General features: G+C 45.1%; 1 protein-coding gene and 1 long non-coding RNA gene across 4 annotated transcripts in view; one reads left to right on the top strand and one right to left on the bottom strand.

The window, feature by feature from the left end:
• CREB3L2 (cAMP responsive element binding protein 3 like 2) overlaps positions 1 to 11,172 on the top strand; it is a 36,053-nt gene extending 24,881 nt beyond the window's left edge. For all 3 annotated transcript variants that reach the window (XM_075855869.1, XM_075855870.1, XM_075855871.1), the window contains 11 exons: positions 1,183 to 1,399; positions 4,003 to 4,178; positions 4,824 to 4,911; positions 4,995 to 5,182; positions 5,818 to 5,964; positions 6,457 to 6,515; positions 6,948 to 7,016; positions 7,249 to 7,348; positions 8,251 to 8,380; positions 8,467 to 8,680; positions 9,779 to 11,172. In XM_075855869.1, the coding sequence (XP_075711984.1) occupies positions 1,183 to 1,399; positions 4,003 to 4,178; positions 4,824 to 4,911; positions 4,995 to 5,182; positions 5,818 to 5,964; positions 6,457 to 6,515; positions 6,948 to 7,016; positions 7,249 to 7,348; positions 8,251 to 8,380; positions 8,467 to 8,680; positions 9,779 to 9,854 (1,464 nt within the window). In that variant the 3' untranslated portion in view covers positions 9,855 to 11,172. The remainder of the gene's footprint in view (positions 1 to 1,182; positions 1,400 to 4,002; positions 4,179 to 4,823; positions 4,912 to 4,994; positions 5,183 to 5,817; positions 5,965 to 6,456; positions 6,516 to 6,947; positions 7,017 to 7,248; positions 7,349 to 8,250; positions 8,381 to 8,466; positions 8,681 to 9,778) is intronic.
• The window catches only part of LOC142748690 (uncharacterized), a 62,380-nt gene that overhangs the window by 16,937 nt on the left and 21,666 nt on the right, over positions 1 to 23,777 (bottom strand). The window contains exon 2 of the long non-coding RNA XR_012882286.1: positions 13,559 to 13,615. This is a non-coding gene — a long non-coding RNA (uncharacterized LOC142748690). The remainder of the gene's footprint in view (positions 1 to 13,558; positions 13,616 to 23,777) is intronic.

Raw genomic sequence — 23,777 nt, 5'->3', positions numbered from 1 at the left:
TAACCTGTTATTATTCCTGTATTGATGGCAGTTGCAGCTCCCCGGTGTCCCCATGACAACACACACTGTCCTGCACTTCAGACCTTGAGGCATTGATTGAATCCATATCACCATCCACATGAATTTCTACATCCTAACTACCGCTATTCAAGCTAGCCAGTATGTGGATATTGATGTGTATGGTGGTTTATTACCATAAGGTGTGCCATTGAGAAAGCCGAAAGGCCAGAGCACGTGACAGGAAGTGTTATCATGGGGACATGTAAAATATTATCGTTTGGGATTTCTTTTCACCAATTTTTTGGGGTCAATCTGGATGCGCTGCCTGATAGGTCAGATGAAAATTGCTCTGTGTCTTTTTACCAAGAAGGGGTTAAGCTGCGTGCAGTAATAGAGGTTTACAGCCGTACTCATCTGGAAGTCATCCTGTTTACACTGTGCTGTTTGTCATTGCTGTGGTCCTAGCGGGAGGTCTAGGCCGATTTACTGGTGGCCCGTTTACAACCCCCCCCTTTACTGTGTCACCCATAAACACTGTTCCATATTGGCTTTTCTCGGGAATGTGTAGTGTTTACCCGTCATTATATACATACAGGAGGGGGCTTCACCACCTATGGCCTCTGAAGACGTCCCTTAAATTCTCCTATTCTGTCAAATTTTATTCAGTATTGTCGTTCGCTAGATCTGTTTCCGGGAAAGCTGGGTGACAACCAATATCTCCGTGAGAGATGACTGACAACCCTTGTGGGACCGCTAATGACAATGAGTCCTCAAGGCAAATCTACCTAGTTACACTGTGATATGCCCCTGTATGGTTCCTGTATTGACACATTTGACATTCAGGAGTCTGGGAAAGTTGGATGAGAGGCCTCATTGGCCATCATATATCCAGAAGCAGATCTAAACTTGTGAATTAAGTTTTTAACAACGATTTTTATTGCGGTTATGCAGGAAATTGTCAGTAAAAATAGGATTTGGGTATACGGATAATTGTATTGAATGTTGTGCCCGGCAATGAGGGTATTTGGCCCCCTGGATGTTAATAAATGGGATTTTATTTGATAGATTGTGGTCGCGTTCCCAAAATATCCTCCCATTCATAGTGTCGTGTGAATAATATTGTTATTATAGTTGCCCTGTAATAATATAAATGTCCTGACTCCATCTTTGTTTTCTTCGCAGCACTTCTCGGAGCTCCTGGATGACACCGCCCTGTTGGATGCCCTCGGACAGCTCATCGGAGACCCGTTCCTGACGGAGAAATATGAAATGATGGAAGTGGAGAATCCAAGTTCCCCGTCTCCCATGATTAAGGCAGAACATAGCTACTCCCTGTGTGGGGACTCGCGCCCTCAGTCGCCTTTTACGCACGGATCTTCAGATGACAACTTCAGCGATGGTATCATTTATTTTGTATTCGATGGCGATTGTTATTTCGTGTTGTAATGTGAATACGGGTTCCTCCATTCTCAAGCACTATAAGGCGGTCCTCGAGTGTTTTACAGCGGTTCTTCATGCACGGATCTTCAAATGACAACCTTAGCGATGGTGTATATATTCTTGTATGGGATGACGATTGTTATTTTATTTGTTGTAGTATTAATATGGGTTCCTCATGAGCATTAGGCAAGACTCAAGTACTAGAAGGTTGGCCGTGAGTGCCATAAGGCGGTCTTCGAGTACTCCAGGTTGGCCGTGGAGTACTCTAGGAGGGTCATGGAGTGCTCTAGGAGGGTCATGGAGTGCTCTAGGGAGGTCCTGGCGTGCTTGCTCTAGGGAGGTCCTGGCGTGCTTGCTCTAGGGAGGTCCTGGCGTGCTTGCTCTAGGGAGGTCCTGGCGTCCTTGCTCTAGGGAGGTCCTGGCGTCCTTGCTCTAGGGAGGTCCTGGCGTCCTTGCTCTAGGGAGGTCCTGGCGTCCTTGCTCTAGGGAGGTCCTGGCGTCCTTGCTCTAGGGAGGTCCTGGCGTCCTTGCTCTAGGGAGGTCCTGGCGTCCTTGCTCTAGGGAGGTCCTGGCGTCCTTGCTCTAGGGAGGTCCTGGCGTCCTTGCTCTAGGGAGGTCCTGGCGTCCTTGCTCTAGGGAGGTCCTGGCGTCCTTGCTCTAGGGAGGTCCTGGCGTCCTTGCTCTAGGGAGGTCCTGGCGTCCTTGCTCTAGGGAGGTCCTGGCTCTAGGGAGGTCCTGGCGTCCTTGCTCTAGGGAGGTCCTGGCGTGCTTGCTCTAGGGAGGTCCTGGCGTGCTTGCGCTAGGGAGGTCCTGGCGTGCTTGCTCTAGGGAGGTCCTGGCGTGCTTGCTCTAGGGAGGTCCTTGCTCTAGGGAGGTCCTTGCTCTAGGGAGGTCCTTGCTCTAGGGAGGTCCTTGCTCTAGGGAGGTCCTGGCGTGCTTGCTCTAGGGAGGTCCTGGCGTGCTTGCCCTAGGGAGGTCCTTGTTAAGAGTTCTGATGGACATCTGCCATTGTTTACCTTTTTAGATAAACCGCATAGAACAATATATGGGTTTTATTTTTGTGCAACCGATTTGTATTAAAAAGCGCAGCCAACAACACTACTCAGTACAGTTGACATTCAGTTATAACAACATATAGGGGCAAAAACGTAGGACAAACGGCCGCTGATGGACGACATGTGAACAGAGACTTGTCCTGTCCTCTGAATATTAGGCCTGAGTGGGGCACATGGTTACTTGGGCACGAGTAGAATGAAAAATAATTTTGACAGATTTGACAGCGAGGGGGACTGGAACGTTTAATCAGCGCTGATGTTTGCAAGTGAAAAGCAAAAAGTCAGGTATTATTTACCGGAGCGGAGGGCGGCCGGGTTGGACAGGAATTTATAGGTGTAACTGGTCTTTTATTGTTTAGATAACCTGACACTTTCATTGCGAAACAATGCGATCGGCAATAAAAAGATTTGTTTCCGCCAGTGTAGAGAGTTCGTGTTCCTGGTCCCCTTAAAGGGGTTTTGCCATCTTATTTGTGGCCTATCCAGAAGATATGCTAGAAATGGCTGATAGATGTAAAGCCCAGCTCCGGTCAGGCGACCACCGCACATGTGCGGCGAGCTCTTCATCCGTTCCCAACCTGTGAATATTCAATCAATGTCTTGGATGGGAATAACCCTTTAAGAGGCAGCGTAGCCATTCAAAGTCCATGCAAGGGTTAAAGTCTCACGACAGAAGACACCCGGAAGCCCCGAGGCGTTGTGTTCTCCCGCTGACGTTCACCCGTCACAGGGCAAATGTCTAATTCCTTCCTTGCTGGATAACTGACAGGTCCTCGGTGCTTTGTCCTATGGTAGGGGCTGGTGAGAGTATGTGGGTCACCCAGAACTATGTCACATTTCATTATTTCACAATATCGTGCCATTATTCACCGTACGAGGGTGTGAGAAATAATCTATTGTTGGTGAATGAACACTGCATGCTCTGTGTAGCTGGATATGTAAACCGCTTGTCCCTATATTCCCGGACAGTCCCTTGATTTAAAGAGCTCCCCTTGTATTCCAAAAGAGAGAGCAATTCTGAATCCTCTTTCCTTAGAATTGTGTATTGTTTGATTCCTCTGTTATTCCTCCTGGAAGCTGTATGAAAAAATTTACAACTGGGCGTCACAATTCCTCTTGTCAGCGGGGCGTGTGCTCTCACGCTGTCCAATCAGTGGCTACGGTGTCAGACTGAGTAGGGACACACCCTATTTAGAAGGGGAATAGGGAAACGCCCAGCTGTCAATTTATTCATACATTTCCAGGAGGAATAACAGAGGAACTGCGCAATACATATTGTTTAGACAAAATGCCCCAGAAATGGACGCCATAACAGTACTTATGAAGATTGTCACTCTGCTCTCCACAGATCCTGAGTGGCATTTAAACAATTACTGTGAAAGGGGTCACTGGAAATATAGCAGTGTCTGCCCGGTTACCCAGAATCCTCTGCATTATTTTGTTCTCATTTACTACTATTTTATTTGCTTCTGTCTCACCCTAATCCTGTATCTTTTTATTTCCACAGGGGATCTCACCGGGGAAGACTGGTGCCTTGGAGGGCGGCTCACCCCTACCAAAATTAAGATGGAGGTCCCCATTGAAGGAAACCCAGGCCTGGCCCCTTCCGTTACCCTCACCACCAACACGGTGACAACACCTCTTGAGGTGGAAGTACTGCCACCACTGCCAGAGCCAGACCAGGTAAGTGCCATGAAAGCTCCTTAAATTGCCCACAGAAGGATCGTTCAATCAACAGATACTCCACCACTTTAATAAAAACGGGGATAAGTAGCTGCCAGACAGTTCTGGTTCCGCTTATCTCCGGAAGAAGCATTAGGATTGGACATGTAAAAATTCAAGCTTCCCTATACTTGTTTGTTCTGATGGCAGGCGGTCTAACATGCCCCGAAAAAGTCCTTTTAATTCGACACTTTATGGTCCGAAAATCCTGTTACTCCAGACCCTGTGCTGGATTAACAGCAATTTATCTAATAGTCGGGCACTGTGAGTCCACAGCTGCTATTCGTTGGCTCCGGAAGATGCCCGTTTATCCCAAATTTTTAAGAAATTGTACAAGTTTAGAAAAACAGCGCCACACCTGTCCATGGGTTGTGTCCGGTATGGCAGCTCGGCTATATCGAAGTTAAAGGGGCTACGCTGCAATACCACACACAACCTGCGGACAAGTGTGGCGCTGTTTTGGGAAGAAAGCAGCCACGTTTTTCTAATTATAGACCGGATTGATTATAGGCAACAGCGCTTTTTTTTTTTCTATGCCCATGACCACCAACCTCGCTGATCTTCATTGGTGCCAATCCCAATATCTGCCCTATTATCTCTTTGCAGCACAAGCCTCTGAGCCCAAAGTCCATGCCACAGATCAAACTGGAGCCCCATGAGGTGGATCAGTTCCTGAACCTGTGTCCTAAAGAAGGTGGGTTCCTTTCCATGTCCCCGAGTTGATGCCAGTTGGATCTTTATTTACTGATGCGCTAACGTCTTCCTCCCTCCCTGCAGCTGCCCCATCCGATAATCTGCAGCTGCCCCCGACTCCCCCCAGCAGCATTGGAAGCGATTCTGAAGGAGGCCAAAGCCCCAGCCGATCCCTTCCACCCTCCAGCCCTGTCCAATCACAGTCCGGAAATAAAGTCACAGGTCGCAATCCGTCAGCGCTCTCTAATTCTCCTCTCCTGACTGCCCCCCATGTAAGTCCAAATTGAAGCAGCAGCTTCAGATGTAGCAGAGCTGAGTTTGCCACTTGAAACCAGTTCTGGTCGATAGTTCTGCCTAGGACTGTAGGTATATATATTATATTTACTATAGTTACCACAATACAGCTGCAATTACATGACCGATTCACCTCTACAACATATATACTATATCATGCTAGTGTGACGCATAGTGTGACACTGCTGTCCTGCGTCCAAAGTCTCACCTGAAGACGTGCTAGAAACCAGATAGATAACACCAGTCAATACGATTAATGAGCGCTACATCTGATGCGCCGTTGCTGCCATGCGTTCCAGCATTTGCTGTCGCATGTTCCTTAAAGTGAAAAATCAATTTTTAAAAAGAGATTTCATTTTTAGGTTCAAAATTCTACGTTGACTTATTTCATAATATATCTTTATAAGCGTTGGAGCTCCGTTTTTCTGATACATAGCTCCAAAACCCCCTACAAAGACATAGAGATAAAATTTCCCATAGACTTCTGTGTAGTGACAAGCAAACATTGCCACCTACAGGTAGTGCTGAGGTATTGCACTCCATTTCTAGTTTTTATTAAAGGGGTTTTAATTGATGGCCTATCCTTGAGGTTTAAAAAAAGTTTTATTTGCAGAAGCTGCAGGGCACTGGACCCCTCATCCTCACAGAAGAAGAGAAGAGGACTCTAGTGGCTGAAGGATACCCGATCCCCACTAAACTGCCACTCACTAAGGCTGAAGAGAAGGCGCTAAAGAAAATCCGAAGGAAGATAAAGAACAAGGTACAGAAGCGTCACTAGTCGATCACGGTATGAGGACGCGTCCTACCCACGGGGGCAGATTCGGTAAATGGGATCTATGAACGGTTCTGTACATCACTGTGCAGTTGGGCTGCGTTCTCATCGCGATAGAGCCTTGTGTCGGAGGTATATTCTTAGAGGATTTGCCAAAATATACCTCCGACGGAAGGCTGCGATGTCGGTCTACACTACTGCTATGGTCTCGCTTGATATCACCAACATTGCCATAAAGTGCCTAGGTAGTAGTGTACACCCCGCTATGATGGCCCGCATATAATCAGTATATTATTTTACTACCGCCTCTTTAATAGGGCTGGACTCTCTTCCCTCAAACTCCGCCCCCTAAAGTATTAGACACGCCCCTATAATGACGGCTGCCATGCCAGCGGGTACAATGCCGGTTTTAGTACTGTACACATACATGGTGATTGTGGTGACGATGGTCGATCACTTATACCCTTATTGTCTCTTCAGATCTCCGCCCAGGAAAGTCGTAGAAAAAAGAAAGAATATATGGACAGCCTGGAGAAACGGTAAGGACATGTCCCCGGCCCGGTCTGCTCAGAGTAGATCAGTCGCCTGTTCTTTGTTCATATATTTATTTATCGCGTCTGTCAAGATGTTCCTGCTCGTCTTTAGGAAAGCTGGGTGACAACCAATATGGCTGTTAAAGGGGTTCTCGCCTTCCCGGGTGCCTGAACGGCAAATGCTTAGCTATGCAGCAATATGGGGGAGGAGGTATTGGGTTTTTCTAGGCCCTTGAATGGCAAAGCTGCTGAGTGATACCTCCTCTGGTCACACGTCACTGCAGAACTAGGCAGATGTGGCATTCAGGAGTCTGGGAAAGCCTGGTGACAACCCCTATAGGAGCTGTAATGGGGATTATATTGTAAGGGAAGATAATCGCCACCAGATCTCAACCCTTCCTCTCTTATGCCTCTCTGACGTTGACTTTCTTCCGATAGGGTCGAGAACTGTTCCTCTGAAAACAGCGACCTGCGGAAGAAGGTGGAGGTCTTAGAAACCACGAACAGGTGAGACGACCGCCCCCAAAAATGTCTTCTCTACGTCGCCCCCTGGTGTATAAATTGAACTGTGTAGCCTTTACAATTCTCTTGCATTATATGGATTACTTACTTTTGGTCGCACTCCTTACATATATCCTTTTCAGCCTTGGGGACCTTATATGTGCTAAATCTAGAAGTCCCACTGATTAACATTGTAGGATATGCTGAACTTACTCTTCAATTGTGTTTTATCCCTCAGGACCCTCCTACAACAGCTACAGCGTCTACAGGCAATGGTGGCCGGCAAAGTATCCCGCTCGTATAAAGCTGCCACCACCCAGACTAGTACCTGCCTCATGGTGAGGGAGTGGCCGCACTCTGCCAATATGTTCACGTACTTTACATCAGAGCTAAAAAAATAAAAAAACATATGCAACAATCTTTTTAGCTACCACCACTAGAGGGTACAGATTTTTGAGTACAATTGGAACTGTACACATTTATATGCAGTGAGCTCCCCCTAGTGGCATCTGCTAGAAGCCAGAATTTATTTATTTATATATATATATATATATATATATATATATATATATATATGTGTATGTATGTATGTCAGTCATGTGACCTCTTGGACGTGATGTCACAAGGTTGGTACATGGCATTTGAACAGCGGGGGCAGAATCTCTATGGGGCTATACCAGTGACTTTTTAGTTCAGCTACTTCGCGTCGTGCCGTAGTCGTCGTCCGGTCTATCGTCCCACTGATTCACCTACAAATAGCTGAGGCTTCTTGATGATTCCCGGAAGAAGACCGAAGTCTTTAACATTTCATTTGCTGACACTCGCCCCCACCTGACTATGGTTTCCATTACATTGTTTATCTGGACCATTCTAAGTATATCGTAACCGGATCTGTCTGGGCCGCGGGGTATCGGTGTTCTCCAGCTTCACTGCTGATCTAATCGTCGCAAGTCTATGTAGAGCTACTGACAGGGCTAAAATTCTCTCTGTCGCCACTAGGGGGCGCTCACTACATATGGCATTGAGCTGTGCATTTCACATATGTCCCATTCTTTTCAATGGTCACTGTGTAATCTTACAGTTTAAAGGGGAAATGACAATCGGCTCATTATTGGGGAACCTGTAACCCAGGGGATGTTTTAAACTGCTATATGTCATTGATAGTTGCCCTGTAATTGATATTCCATGTGAGTTCTCATTTCATTGCCTGACCCCCTACTATCGATTTGTAACCCCTCAGGTGGTCGCCTTGTGCTTTGCGCTTATGTTCGGCAGTTTCACACAGAACTTTGATCCCTACCCATCAGCCACCAAGACATTACCAGAAGCGAGTGTGCACTCAGTGCAGGAGTCGTATGCAGCATCGATAGGTGAGTGGCGCCATTCAGGTGTGTATGGCCTGACGTCTCAGTGTAGTTCAGCAGCAGTCGGTGACCATGAATGCTTTGTCTCCTAGTGAGGTCTAGAAGCATCCTGTCCTTCGAGGAGCAGCACGGCTGGGAAGAGTTTTATAGCTCTGCAGTCACGGTGGAGTCTCCTAATTCCTTGGAGAGAAGCAAAGAAATGATCTCTCAGCATCACACGGCCGCACTAGAGGAGCTCCTCCTGTCACAGGAGATGCCGCACACGCTGTCTAATGACAGCAGCCGGGATCCAGCAGTGCTGCACAGGTGACGCAGAGGACGGGGGTGCAGCAATTATGTGGGAGATGGGAGCAGTGCAGCAAATAGGGGTGCAGGAGGCGCATTACAATGAATAGAGGGGAGCAGTACAGCAAATAGGGGTGCAGGAGGCGCATTACAATGAATAGAGGGGAGCAGTACAGCAAATAGGGGTATAATAGTAGAATATTTGGGTGCAGTACAGCAGAGAGGGGTGCAGGTAGTATAATATATAGTAGAATAAAAGGGTGCAGGTAGTATATTATATAGTAGAATAGAGGGGTGCAGGTAGTATAATATATATAGTAGAATAGAGGGGTGCAGGTAGTATAATATATAGTACAATAAAAGGGTGCAGGTAGTATATTATATAGTAGAATAGAGGGGTGCAGGTAGTATAATATATAGTAGAATAAAAGGGTGCAGGTAGTATAATATATAGTAGAATAGAGGGGTGCAGTACGGCAGAGAGGTGTACATGTAGTATAATAGCGGAGATGACGGGTGCCGGTAGTATAATATATAGCACAATACAGGGGAGCAGGGGGTGTAATATATAGTAGAATAGAGGGGTGCAGGCAGTATATACAGTAGAATAGAGGGGTGCAGTACGGCAGAGAAGTGTGCATGCAGTATAATAGTGGATATGAGGGTAGTAGAATATATAGCCCAATACAGGGATGCAGGGGATATAATATACAGTAGAATGGGGGGGGGGGGTGCAGGTATAATATATAGTAGAATAGAGGGGTGCATGTAGTATAATAGCGGAGAGGAGGGGTGCCGGTAGTATAATATATAGTGCAGGGGGTATAATATATAGTAGAATAGTACGGTGCAGTACGGCAGAGGGGTGCAGGTAGTATAATAGCGGAGAGGAGGGGTGCAGGAAGTATAATATATAGAATAGAGGGGTGCAGTATGGCAGAGGTGTGCATGTAGTATAATAGCGGAGAGGAGCGGTGCCGGTACTATAATATATAGCACAATACAGGGGAGCAGGGGGTATAATATACAGTAGAATAGAGGGGTGCAGTGTGAACACGGAGGGCGCGGGTGACTGATCTAACCTTCTTCTTGTGCTGATAATTTCTTCTTTCTTTTCAGGTTCCATTCGGATTTTGGACAAAATGAAATGACGAAAATAATAGAATTGGACAGAACGGTAAACGCTACGTCCTAATATCCGCTCCCTCCGCCTTCTCTCTTCCTTCATCCCCTGCTTCCCCATCAGACGCAGCCACCCCTCAAGCTCCCACACTGAGCCGGCCCTTCGGACTTTGCGCCTCTCTCGTCAGGTGTGGGGGGGCTGGGACTCTAGACTTGACACTGGCGGATGATAAAAGCACGGAACACCCCCGATATCCTGGATGTCTGACACCGCCACTATAAAGGTGGCAGGTGACTTGTAGCATTGAGACGTAAAGGAAACCTTTTCCGCAGTTCTTGGCCAGATAGCGAATACGATTGGACGACTTATTTATACAATGAAATTGTTAACCCTTTCAACCCGAGATGTTACGTGAATGTTCTGAGGATGAGACCTTGTGTGGCGGAGAAGATCACGAGGAATACATTCCAGCCCAACTATCAATTGCAGCCGGCACTGCCAGGAAGAGCTATACTGGGACTCGTTTTGCCCAAGCTGGGGGGGGGGGGCTATAAACTGCCTAAAATTCCGCTGATCCAATATCCCTTTTGACCGTTTGCCCTGTATCAGTCAGTGCCTTATATACCTGGATAATATTCAGAACCCTTTGCCTATAACCCCCATCATTGTCCCCTGGTTTTTCTATTTTCAGTACTTGCCCTGTTGCCACAAAGCTGTCCCTCCTGCTGTTGTAAATAGTATTTATTAGATTTATTTACTAATCATTGCCGGCCCACAAGAGGGCGCTGACCCGCCCTCCCTCACCCCATGATTAACCCCCTATAATCGGCGCAGTGCATCATGTACAATCGGATGAGTGATGCAGGACCTTGACGTTGCAGGTGGCAGCCACCCTACCCAGGAAACGGGCTGTAATCCTGACCGCTTATAGTTCCCATGATTCTTTGCAAACCAGTAGCCAGTAGGATTGACTATCCAGACGACATGTTTCAGTTTAGAGCCTGATGCTTTATAAATAATTCCGATATCTGGTATTAGGTCTCTTCTCTATCCCCTAAACCATCAGATCTCTATTGGATACTTCTCCCTCGCTGTCGTATTCGGCGCGCAGCTCCAGTATCCAATGGAGGTCCGATGGTTTACTAGAGTGTCCAACAGGGGACGTAGTGGGGAAACACTTTAAGCCAAGTCCTTCTTGATCCGTCAACTACTCATTAGTTTTGGCATCCTTAAATTCCTGCCCTGGTACATAAGTTGGAGCGGGCATCTTGCACATGGCACTGGGGAGGGGGGATACATTTCTGTTCCTTGTCTTGTTTTATGCTTGTTTTTTGGTATAATATTTTTTATAAAAAGGAAAAACTCAATAAAAAAGTAGCAGCATACAAAACGGTGTCTTATTAGATTGTATAATTGGGGAAGGGGGTACAAATGGAAGGTCATACTGATTTTTGAAGTCTTAATGGGTCACAGGGGTCCTGGGAGGAGGGGGGGGGGGCTCATTCCATAGAGCACAAGCTGCTCACAACGATCCTGGGCAGTACTGCTGAGCTGGTAGGTAAAAGGATTGATGGGGTTGGATTATATTTTGCCCTAAATTTTTGGCAAGTAGGGGCGGAGCTTAGCACTACAAATGGGTGGAGCCTAACTGCCATGGGTCTAACGTTCTCAAAGCGGGCTGCCAGTCTTAAGGAATGTTAAGGAAAGCAGGTAAGTACTAATGCAATATGGCGTTTGTAATATACACCGATCAGCCATAACATTAGGATACGGTCTCGCATAGCGGCGGTCGCAATGCGCACGAGAACGGTGCCAACGTGCTGTTTTTCAATTGATTGTTAATGGCTGTGCGGTTTTGCAAGTAAACCACCGTTCACCCGCCAAACCGCACGGCCATTAACAATAAATTTTGAACCAAACTCCATGTTGGAATAGTTTTGAGCCGCGTCTCAGCCGCCTAATGGCTGGTATGTGAGACTGCGTGTGCGTCACTTACCTGGCGAGAAGATGGCACCAGGATGCATTATGGGAAGAAGACAAGCCGGCGGGGGCAGTGTGATGATCTGGACAATGTTCTGCTGGGAAACCTGGTGTCCTGACATTCATGTGGATGTGACAGGTACCCCCGACCTAAACATCGCTGCAGACAAGTGCCCCCTTCATGGCAGCGGTATACCCTACTGGCAGCGCCCTCTTTCAGCAGGATAATGCCCCCGCCACACTGCAACTGCTTTAAATATCATAACTATTTTTACAAGACTTGAGGCTTTCATTTTCTAGATTAGTTTAATTGCATGTTTTTAATTTTTATTATGAGCAGACAAATCACTAAAAATGAGAACACTTTTTTTGTAATTTGTTTATATATATTTATCTATTGTGTGTGTGTGTGTGTGTGTGTGTGTGTGTGTGTATATATATATATATATATATATATATATATATTATACTGACATCATTACATTACTTATCCTGTACTGATCCTGAGTTATATCCTGTATTATACTCCAGAGCTGCACTCACTATTCTGCTGGTGGAGTCACTGTGTACATACATTACATTACTTATCCTGTACTGATCCTGAGTTACATCTTGTATTATACTCCAGAGCTGCACTCACTATTCTGCTGGTGGAGTCACGGTGTACATACATTACATTACTTATCCTGTACTCATCCTGAGTTATATCCTGTATTATACTCAAGAGCTGCACTCTCTATTCTGCTGGTGGAGTCACTGTGTACATACATTACATTACTTATCCTGTACTCATCCTGAGTTATATCCTGTATTATACTCCAGCGCTGCACTCACTATTCTGCTGGTGGAGTCACGGTGTACATACATTACATTACTTATCCTGTACTCATCCTGAGTTATATCCTGTATTATACTCTAGAGCTGCACTCACTATTCTGCTGGTGGAGTCACTGTGTACATACATTACATTACTTATCCTGTACTGATCCGGAGTTACATCCTGTATTATACTCCAGTGCTGCACTCACTATTCTGCTGGTGGAGTCACTGTGTACATACATTACATTACTTATCCTGTACTGATCCGGAGTTACATCCTGTATTATACTCCAGAGCTGCACTCACTATTCTGCTGGTGGAGTCACTGTGTACATACATTACATTACTTATCCTGAGTTACATCCTGTATTATACTTCAGAGCTGCACTCACTATTCTGCTGGTGGAGTCACTGTGTACATACATTACTTATCCTGTACTGATCCTGAGTTACATCCTGTATTATACTCCAGAGCTGCACTCACTATTCTGCTGGTGGAGTCACTGTGTACATACATTACATTACTTATCCTGTACTGATCCTGAGTTACATCCTGTATTATACTCCAGAGCTGCACTCCCTATTCTGCTGGTGGAGTCACTGTGTACATACATGACAAGGTATAGAATTTGGTAGGTAATTTGTGGATATGAGTTGTGGTCCTGTATATTCTTCACCAGATTTATCTTAGCTATATGACTTCGTATGCTGTGCCGTAAATGTGTAATTTCTTAAATGTCTCCAATACTGTTGATGTATTAACTATTCGGGGGACATACTGTATATAATGGGACTTAGCTCAATCTACTTCACTATACTAATAGACGGGGTGGACCAGCGGACTAATCGTAGTAAGATGATGAGACCCAGGAATCGCTTGATGATCTAAGATTGTTGCTCTGCTGTCCCATTATTATTATTATTTGTCCCTCTTCAAAGTGTTAAATGACTAGTCTGGGATGTTGGAAAGTTCTTACTTTTTCTAGGTTTTTTTTTATGCTTGAAGTTCTTCCTTTTATATCCAACGATAACTACTGTAATAATAATAAAGAAAATTGTTATATAAAGAAAAAACCACTAGGGACGAGAGTAAAGGGAAGTGGTTTAATGTTCGGCGGGGCTATGGCTTTATCATAAGGAACGATAATAGGGAAGAGGTCTTTGTACGTCACATGGCCATCACAAGAAACAACCCACTGACGTTACTGCCAAGTGTGGGTGATGGGTAGACACTTGAATTTGATGGAGTGGAAGGTTTTAAGGGTGAAGCAGCTGAAAATGTTACAGACCCTGGTGGCAGACGGTTTGCTCCCAATAGGCGAAGAGGGGCAAAACATATTGAAGGGGATGGGATAGTGTAAGGTGAAGGTGTACCTAGGGTAGAAGTATTTCACTCAGGTTTGTGTCCTCCAGCTATTCATGGGCAGGATAGTTTACGAAGGCTGTAGCCCCTCCCCTGCAGAGCCATCCTGTGGCAAATGTGGGCTTGGGCAGCGATCGAGAAATCGTTAGAACTTTTGTAAGGGAATCAGCACCCAAATCTCTAAGTCCACGCAGCTGCCTACCTGTCCAGTGCTGTAAGTAAAAGGGACTGGCACAATCCTCCATGACCACCCAGAGTATGATGAAGATTTATGAGGCTCCTCAAGAGTAGATGACTACCGGTGATGAGGTTACACAGATAAAGCCAGGACGATTGAAATAATAATAATAATAATAATGATGATGATGATGATGATGAACTAATTCTACCGGTGACAGTCACAGAAAAGCGGACTACCTAGGCTGAGTAATGCATTAAAAATGGGGAGTGAACAGGACCGAACTCGCGAAAGCCTGGGGGGAGTGTAAAGGGGTGAATATGGATGAATAGAGTGTTCTGAGGTACCTGAACCCCTCCAGTAACTGAGGCCGAGTAGCAGTGGCATCAAATAGTCCGAAAAGGTGAATGATCTGATGCTGAAACAAATACTTGAGTACAGAAGCCGTGTGTGATCGGCTGCTGATGGCGACGCTGCATGTGCCCTTCTTCAGGAATACTGAGGGATCGTGCAAACTCTATGACTAACTGAATGTGGCTGTAAAAGATTGTGCACAACTTGCATAAAGCACCTATAGATGCTAGCTGTGTATCTGCCCTCTTCAGACTACAGACTGCTGCCATTTCTATCATAAGGAAAAGTCATATTTCATATGTGAATGTTCCCGCATCTTCGGCCTAAGCTTATACTCCAATAAAGACTTGTGTAGCCACAGCCTCTTAGGACCGTAGTATGCGTCCGTGTGACGGTTGTTAAAACAATGGCCGTCACACGGACGCATGTATTTCAATGGGGCCGTTCACGTGGCTGTTTTAACTGACCGTGTGAAGGGTCCGTGGAAGAATAGAACATGTCCTATTTACTTCCGCTTTCACGGATCCCTTAATAGACTCAAGTCTATGAGGAATCCGTGAAAATGGATGCCACTCGGACGTAGAAAACGTCAGTTTTTTCACATCCGAGTTTGCACTCGGTCGTGTGAAAGTAGGCTGAGGCTCTATTCACACGGCATGGTCTGCGCGTCGGCCGATAAAAACGTCTCTTTTTTCCGTTTTTAACGGCCGATTTTGACCCGTTTTGCGTCAGTTTTTTTCCCTGTCCTTTTAAAAAACTGATTAATTTCATTTGTACATTTTTTGCCACACACTTCCCTCTGTAGATAATGCCACAAACTGCCCTCTCTAGATACTGAGACAGCCCCCCTGTATGTAGTGGCACACAGCTCCCATGTAGATAATGCACCACAGACCCCCTGTAGGTAGTGCAACACAGCACCCCCCCTACCTTCCTGTAGATAGCGCCACTGTAGGGGACCGTTCCAGGAGAAGTCCCTGACTTAAATGTCCATATATGGAGAGTGAAGTCAGGGACTTCTTCTGAATCACCGGCCACAGCGCTGGGAGTCTCGCTTCAGAAGTACCTGATGTCACTGTGTCCATATATGGACAGTGAAGTTAGGAACTTCTCCTGGATCGGAAACACCGGCCAGAGCGTCGGGGATTCCGCTTCCTGAGTAGGGGACCGCTCCAGGAGAAGTCCCTGACGTGACTGTCCATATATAGATAGTGAAGTTAGGGACTTCTCCTGGAGCAGAATCCCCGGCCACAGCTTCGGCAACGCTGTGTCCGGGGATTAGGGATTCCGCTCCTACAGGGGGCAAAAAAATACCCTCCTCCTCACATGCACTTCTCACTGTGAGGAGGAGAAGAGGGCAAAGGAGTGGCAGAAAGCACGGCGGTTTGGGGTCTATTGTTCCTACCACAGCCGGGAATCCCTGTCGTGTGAATAGGGCCTGACTGTGAGACGACTCAACAGTATGAGAGCCCTTTTGCATGCTAAGTTTTTTTTACACGATGGAGTCCACCAACCTTGATCCGACCCTGCTCTCATCACTCAGGTGATGGTCTTTTTTTGTTGTGTTTTTTTTTTAAACTTGTTTTTATTAAAGTATATAAAAAAACATAATACATTGGGCACAGTATGGGTCAGTTTACATTATTTTTTGATGCGGAAATCGCGTCCGAATCAGCGCCAAAAAAAGTCTGAAATCGCCCCCCCCCCCCCGTTTATTTTAATGTGAGTCAAAGGCTTTTTTTTTCCCCTGGGTGGCTTTTGGACACTCGCGGGGAAAAAAAGCAGGAATGTCCTTTCTTACCATGGTTTCCACCTTTGACCTCCCATTGAATCAATGGGAGGCAGAAAAAACCTGCAGCGCTAATTTCTGTGCTTTTCTCGTAGCGTTTTTTGCCCGTGGTCCTTGCATTAGCTTCAATGGCCGCAGGTGTAAAACTCTGCGGAAAAATACGTGCAGACAGCTCAAAATCTGCCTCAAAATTCCTGAAGGAATTATAAGGCAAATTTTTTCTGCCTGCAAAAAAGCTCTGTGTGAACAGGGCCTATCACAACAATATAAATGTATTTTGTACAGTTCATTATTTTAATTTGAATGTTATTAATTTGCCCTCCATTTTCTAGTTTTTGTACAGATTGTCGTGTTGTCACCACATTGGAGGATCACGGAAGTCTGAATATTCGCAGGAAGATATTTGGCCAATATAGCGAAGAACGTTGCATATAACAATAAAATGCTGTTTGTTATTTGTATGCATATAGATATATATTTATTTTTTATGACTTTTTATATATATATAAATTCACCTTATACGCTTATATGCATATATTTTATGTACATGTGTACACACAATAAATATCTATATTATTTTTCACCAGTATATTGATTTCACACTTTACACACAAATGTTGTAATATAACACTGATGTATATGATTGCATCATGTATGCACATTTTTTTACATTTATTTTTATCTCTAATCATTATGTTGGTTTTCACTTGCATATTTATTCATATGTTCAAATATACATTATATATTTATTTCACTTTTTTGTTCATACACAAAATATATATACATTTTTCAATATTATAATTTCTTAATGTGATTTTATTCATATATATTTAGATATTAATATGCACATATATACACACATTTCTGTTCACTTCACTATATATGTGTTTTATTTTATTTTATATTATCACTTTATGTAATATACACATTTTTACCCATTTGTATTTGCCATTTTTTAATTATGTATACGGGACATATAATTATGATCGATTATATATTAGAGAATATAGCGTCATCGCTGTGTTGTCAAGTTTGCTTTCTTGCTTATGTACAAATTAACACTATACTGTTTTTGCGCTAGCAGTCAATCAGGTTAAGTTACATTCACACATACTTTTACATCCAGGCATGGATAACTGTGCGCTTACGCCAGGGGGAGTGGCCGGGCTATCTCGTGGTCTGTGTGTCTGCATCTCGATGGGTGGTGTGTCCGCGACGTCAGTCGTCGCTTACTCACTGCCCGCCTTGATGACGCATGGCCGGGAGTGTGCCGTCGGCCATCTTTAAACCTGGCGCATGACGCCAATACAAGTTACCAGAATTGCCTGGACTAAGAACGCCCCAATATACCTGATTGGCTGTAGCGTATGTAAATGGAGGGTCCCACTGAAGAGACGCCACCCCCGGACGAAGGCATTTCGCCGAAACGCGCGTCGGGTATGACATCTCTCTGTGTGCTTCAGTGAGCTTCATGGGTACGTTACCTTTACATCTTCATGCATGTCTTCTGATCTTGTTCATGTGTATTTATGCTTCGTTATCATACATTACCATTGATTAGAGCCATATTGACACATATGGCTGCTATATTGTTTGCTTAAATGCTGATCAGCTGGATCACCCGACACTCTTGACTGTGAGTGATTGATTGTATATTTTCTTAGATGCCCATGTCTGTTACTGAATCACTACACTCTGCTCCCTGCACACAGAGATGTCCTGTTCATGCTCTGCATGACTCATTTTTATATTGTTCATATATGTTCAATAAAGATGGTTTGTTTTTCTTATCCAAACTACTGTGTGTTAATGGTACCCCACTTCTGTAGTTTCACATCAAATTATATACAAGAAGAGAAAAAAGGAAAAAGACTCTACTATCCATAAAGTAACTAACTAGTTTACCCACACACCCCCCCCCCCAACCCATATGGCAGCGGCGACCGGTGAAAAGGAGTAAAGTAAATCAGGACCAAGAAAAAAAATGGGACCATACAGCCAAGTCAATATCTCCCAGGGGTACTGCTCCAAAGTCAGTAACACATTACTAATCTATCCCATATTTTAGAATGATCATAAAGGGGTCGTTATCTATTGGATTAATCCAGGGATTCTAAATTTTATAAAAATAAAAAAAAGATTGCCCCTTTGGATGTACGTTAGATTTTGAAATAAAAACGAGAACGGTCAGTGGCATTTTTCCAGGCTGCAGCAGTGGGGCTCGACCTGTTCTTCCAATTCCTCGTTAATAGTTTCCTTGAGACACTAGAGATTTCCTTGAGAAATTCTAGAGATCACAATTTTAAGAAAAAGATCGGAAATATCATGTTTCCCCAAAATACATAGTTTAAAAAGTCTCTGTCACCAGTTTATAACTGCCCCATCTTCTACCTAATCTAATAGGCGCTTTAATGTAGATCAGTAATGTGTTGTTTTTTTTTAAAAAAACTTTATTTTTGACAAAGTTATGAGCATTTTAAGTGTTATGCAAATTTGTTCTTAATGCCCAAGTGGGCGTATTAAAGAGAAGTGTATGACGCTGACCAATCAGCGACCAATCAGCGTCATAAACTTCTCTTCATTCACGTCCAGCTTAATCCACAGCACAGCGTGATCTCGCGAAATCGTCACTTACTCCCGTAGTTCCTTCACACAAGCGACAAGAGAATGACCGGACATGGCTTCCAGCCTGGAGGCAATGTCTTTTCAGTGGAGAAGTAGGCAGCTGCGTTGACTCTGAGTTTTGGGTGCGGATTCCTTTACAAAAGTTCTACCGATTCCTCTATCACTGCCTACTCCCACATTTGCCACAGTATGGGTCTGCAGGGGAGGGGTTGCTATGAAACAGCCCCAAATTGATATATAAAAAGTGATAGAAGCAGCAAGAAAAAGAACAGGTGAGAGACTGACACCTGGAATTCTTTAATAGAACACATGGTAAACTTTAATTTTGGTAGAGTTTTCCTTTAAAGAACATCAGCTCATGACTACAAGACAATAAATCACGCGATCTTGCATGGTCATTTGCCCTAGTTTCTATTTCGTCTTAGTACACCCATTTGCTAAAAAAAAATACAAAAAAATCCCTTTGTCTAATGAACCAAACGTCATTATTTCCAAGTCTCACCACATGACAAAGCCTCAAAGCTGAGAGTGACTGACTCCACCAGAGACATCTGTAAAGATAGTTTTTAAAGCAAAGTCATCATTAACCTGCTCAGAATTAAACAACTAAACCCATTTCTTTCCTGCCCAGATACAAAGAAATGAAAGGGAGTTACAAAAACAGCCCAGCTCGCTCGTTTCCGTAATTCCTGGCCACCTATTCACCGCCTGGAAGAGGCGGCCAGCTGTCGTATCACCAGGCGTGACAGGGTTGGGGATCCCCAGTTTTGGAGACACGCATGGGTCCCAGAGGTGGGAAACATCTTTTAGACATTTATGGCATATCCTGTGGACATACCATAAGGGTCTAATATGGGAATACTCCTTTAAGTGCAGGCAAAATCAAACAACCATACAGACGATCCAACGAAACTTGACCGTCTCATGTGTAGCTTGATCTAAAGTAAGCCAACCAAGAGATGCCATAAGGAAAAGTGTCGAATAGGTCGAGTAAGATGCACCAAATCTATCACACAGCGCGCACCACTGTGATAAATGTGGTGCATCAATACTCAGAAGAGGTAAACAATCATGGCGGTTACAGAACACATGAAGTGGGACAATCTTTTAACGCTACAGAATAGCTAAACCAATAAAAAACAGGAATCCTTCCTCTGCGGGTCTCTGCCGGTCTCACAGAAACCACCTTCACACAGCCTCATACCTCTGCCACAGCTCCCCACCTTTTTCCAGGCGTTTGTCTATCTATATGCCCCAGCACCTAGGGAGCTGTCTCACCACTTACATACCCTGTCCTCTAGGGCCTCGACACTCCTTCGGACAGTGTCCCTGCGTTATAAGGGTTTCCGTCTACAAAAGGATTAGTCTCTAAGGGCCCACTCACACCGGCCAATTACCGGGAAAACGAGCGTAAACAAAACAGGGCCACGATCAGCCGATGGACGAGCAACTCTCGTTTATCGGCGGATTGTATCGTTTACGCAGACTATAATATTATCGTTGTCAGCAGCACATCTCTGCTAACCTGATAGAAATGTATGGAGAACAGCGATTGGAGTAACGAGTGCTCGTCCCCATACATTACTGGTAATAGCTCCTTGTAAAAGGAGCAAACGAGCGCCGATCAACGAGCTGATTGGCGCTCAATTACACGGCCCTCGTCGGGCCATGTAATAGAACCCTAAGTCACCACTCTGAGGGTATGTGCACGCACACTAATTACGTCCGTAACTGACGGACGTATTTCGGCCGCAAGTCCCGGACCGAACACCGTGCAGTGAGCCGGGCTCCTAGCATCATACTTATGTACGATGCTAGGAGTCCCTGCCTCGCTGCAGGACAACTGTCACGTACTGTAATCATGTTTTCAGTACTCTACGGTCAGCGAGGTGGTGCAGCGTCCCCATGCTTCGTCGACTAACTGCACTAGGTTATTTCTGGGCCTAGAGAGTGCTCCATGCCTCCCCTATAATGGTCACCCAGAAAATGTTCATTCATTTATTATACACAGTCAAGTCCAATTATTATGACCAGCAGCTAATACCCAGATTAACCGCCGTGTGCAGCACGGACAGCAGTAGACGGGCGGGGAGTGATCAATAAGGTGCTGGTCGGATGTCTCAGGAGCCGTGCTGACTGCAGAGCATCCCACATTTCCTGGAGGGTGCGTGGGGGAGAATTCATAGAGCAAACAAGACGATTGAGGTCCCACAGAAGATCAATTGGGTTCAAGTCGGACAAATTAGGGGGCCAGGGAAGTATTTGGAAGTCTTGGTCGTGCTCTTCCAACCACTGTCGGACATTTCTAGCCATGTGACGTTTCGCATAGTCTTGCTGGAAGATTCCATCTGCCCCAGGGAAGACAATCATCATGTATGGGTGGAGGTGATCGCAACGATGGATTCATACCCAAATCTCTTCAGAGCCTTCCACATGGATCAGTGGCCCAGAGAATGGCATGAAAAAATTCCCCATACCATAACGCTACCGCCACCAGCTTGTGCTCTTCCAGCAATGGTTGCAGGGTGCTTGTTCTCTAATTTTTCTCGCCTGACACGCCGACGTCCATCCGCTCCATGAAGCAGAAAACGGGACTCATCGGAGAAGACAAACCTTTGCCAATCATCGGTGGTTCAATTCCGATACTGCCGTGCAAATTGAAGCCTTTTTTTTCCACTGCACCTTTGTTAGGATAGCAGAAGAGACCATCCATCAGTTTCGGAGCTCTATACGCAGTAGATTCGCTGAACTGTTATTTTAGCCCCCTGGTTGATTTTCACGATGAGCTGCTCCACTATAGCGCGTCGTTCACCTCCCACATTAATGGTATTCCCAATGGTGCCATTTGTCCACTCACGATACACTTTCACCACTGCAGCATACGAACAGTTCACAAACTGCACTGGGTGAGAAATACCCCCATGCCCCAAAAGCCAATATTCATTCTTTTTTGCAACTCTGATAAATCGCCCCTTTTACCCATGGCAACAACAAGTGATATGTGTGCAGACAGCCTATCGCACACCTTATATACCACCAAGCCCACGACACGTCGCTTCCTTCATGGGCTACGCGCTGCCGACGTCGAAAGTAAGAGGTGGTCATAATAATGTGACTTGACTGTGTATATCCAGGCTATTAAACTTTTTTTTTTTTAAATCTTTGCATAGTATTTCTGCCTCACATGTTTAAGTGTAGTTGATTAATAGCTTAACAAGCTAAATTAGCCCTGGATTTAAGGGTATGGGTGCTATGTAGCCGAAACCATGCCTGCATGTGGTGGCCAATGGCCGCACCATTGTGCTTGTAATGCCCGGCAAAATCGTGTGGCAAATAGCCACTGCAAGTGACCTTGGCTTCAGCCGCCACTACATAGGACTGTACCCTAAGCATATACACACATATAAATTAAGAACTAGCTTAGGGGAAGCACTCATGCTAGGGGTGGCACAAGGACAGAACTCATCTTGTTTAGGTGTCATAGTGTTGCTGCAGTTAAACATGGTAACATACCTCCAGATCTAAGAACAGGTAGGGTGGAGGAGTAGGCATACTTCTTTCTCCACACCTCACTTTCCAGGTCATTTTCCCGGTACCCTCACTAACATTTACCTCCTTTGCAATCCATACCCGCAACCGCTTCCACCCATTCTCCCTGCAAGTGGCGGTTGTCTACAGCCCCCCGGGCTCACTCCGCAAGTTCCTGGATCACTTTGCTGCCCGGCTTCCTTATTTCTTATCCTTTGAAAACCCAAATCTCATTATGGGTGAATTTAACATCCCCATTGATAACCGAACTTCCTCATCTGCCTCTCAGTTTCTTTTTTTCATTTTCTTCCTAAGGGTATGTTCACACGCACTAATTACGGACGTAATTCGGGCATTTTTGCCCCGAATTATGTCCGAAAATAGCGCCTCAATAGCGTTGACAAACATCTGTCCATTGAAAGCAATGGGCAGACATTTGTCTGTTCACACGAGGTGTATATTTACGCGCCGCTGTCAAATGACGGCGCGTAAATAGACGCCCGCGTCAAAGAAGTGACCTGTCACTTCTTTGGCTGTAAATGGAGCCGTTATTCATTGACTCCAATGAATAGCAGTGCCAATTACGTCCGTAATGGACGCGGCGTTCAAGCGCCTGCACATGCCGTTACGGCTGAAATTACGGGGATGTTTTCAGGCGGAAACATCCCCGTAATTTCAGCCGTTACGGACGCTGTCGTGTGAACATACCCTAAGTCTTTCACAATTTACTAATTCTGGTCGTGTCCCGGCTTTGCACAGTTTCGGATTTCATTATTTCTCCTCTCATGTTATCCGACCACAACCTTCCCTTCTCTACATTCAAAAATTCTCGGCTTTCTCAGGATACACCTACCCATCACGCATACAGAAATCGACATGCCATTAACCAGCTTATTGGCAGTCTACACCAAGGGTACTCAACTACTTTTAGTAAAGGTACACTTACCTGGGTCTGTTGTCAGGTGAAGGTCCGAGCTCAACTCCACCGGTAAAGACGCCTTAATAGTCAGTAACCCCCCCCCCAACTCCCGTTAGGAACCCCAATGCGCATTATTTTAACCCCACATGCCTCGTTTTAACCCCATGCATATGACATTATTAACACAAATATAAAGGCACATTTGGGGTTACTAATGTGAGGTGCATGGGGTTACTTACTATAAGGCACATGGGGTTACTAAACTGGTAACCATATAGGTCTCATATGAATAGTGATTAACCCCCATGTGTCTCACATTAGTAACTCCGATGTGCCTTATATTTGTGTTACTAATGTGAGATTCATGGGTCAAAATTAGCTATTTGTGGTTACAGTGAGGCACATGCGATTACTAAATAAATAACCCCATATACCTTACA

The sequence above is a fragment of the Rhinoderma darwinii genome, chromosome 3, assembly GCF_050947455.1.
Source record: "Rhinoderma darwinii isolate aRhiDar2 chromosome 3, aRhiDar2.hap1, whole genome shotgun sequence".
Taxonomy (NCBI): domain Eukaryota; kingdom Metazoa; phylum Chordata; class Amphibia; order Anura; family Rhinodermatidae; genus Rhinoderma; species Rhinoderma darwinii.
The sequence above is the reverse complement of the archived record's forward strand: the minus strand, read 5'-3'. Positions and strand labels throughout refer to the sequence as shown.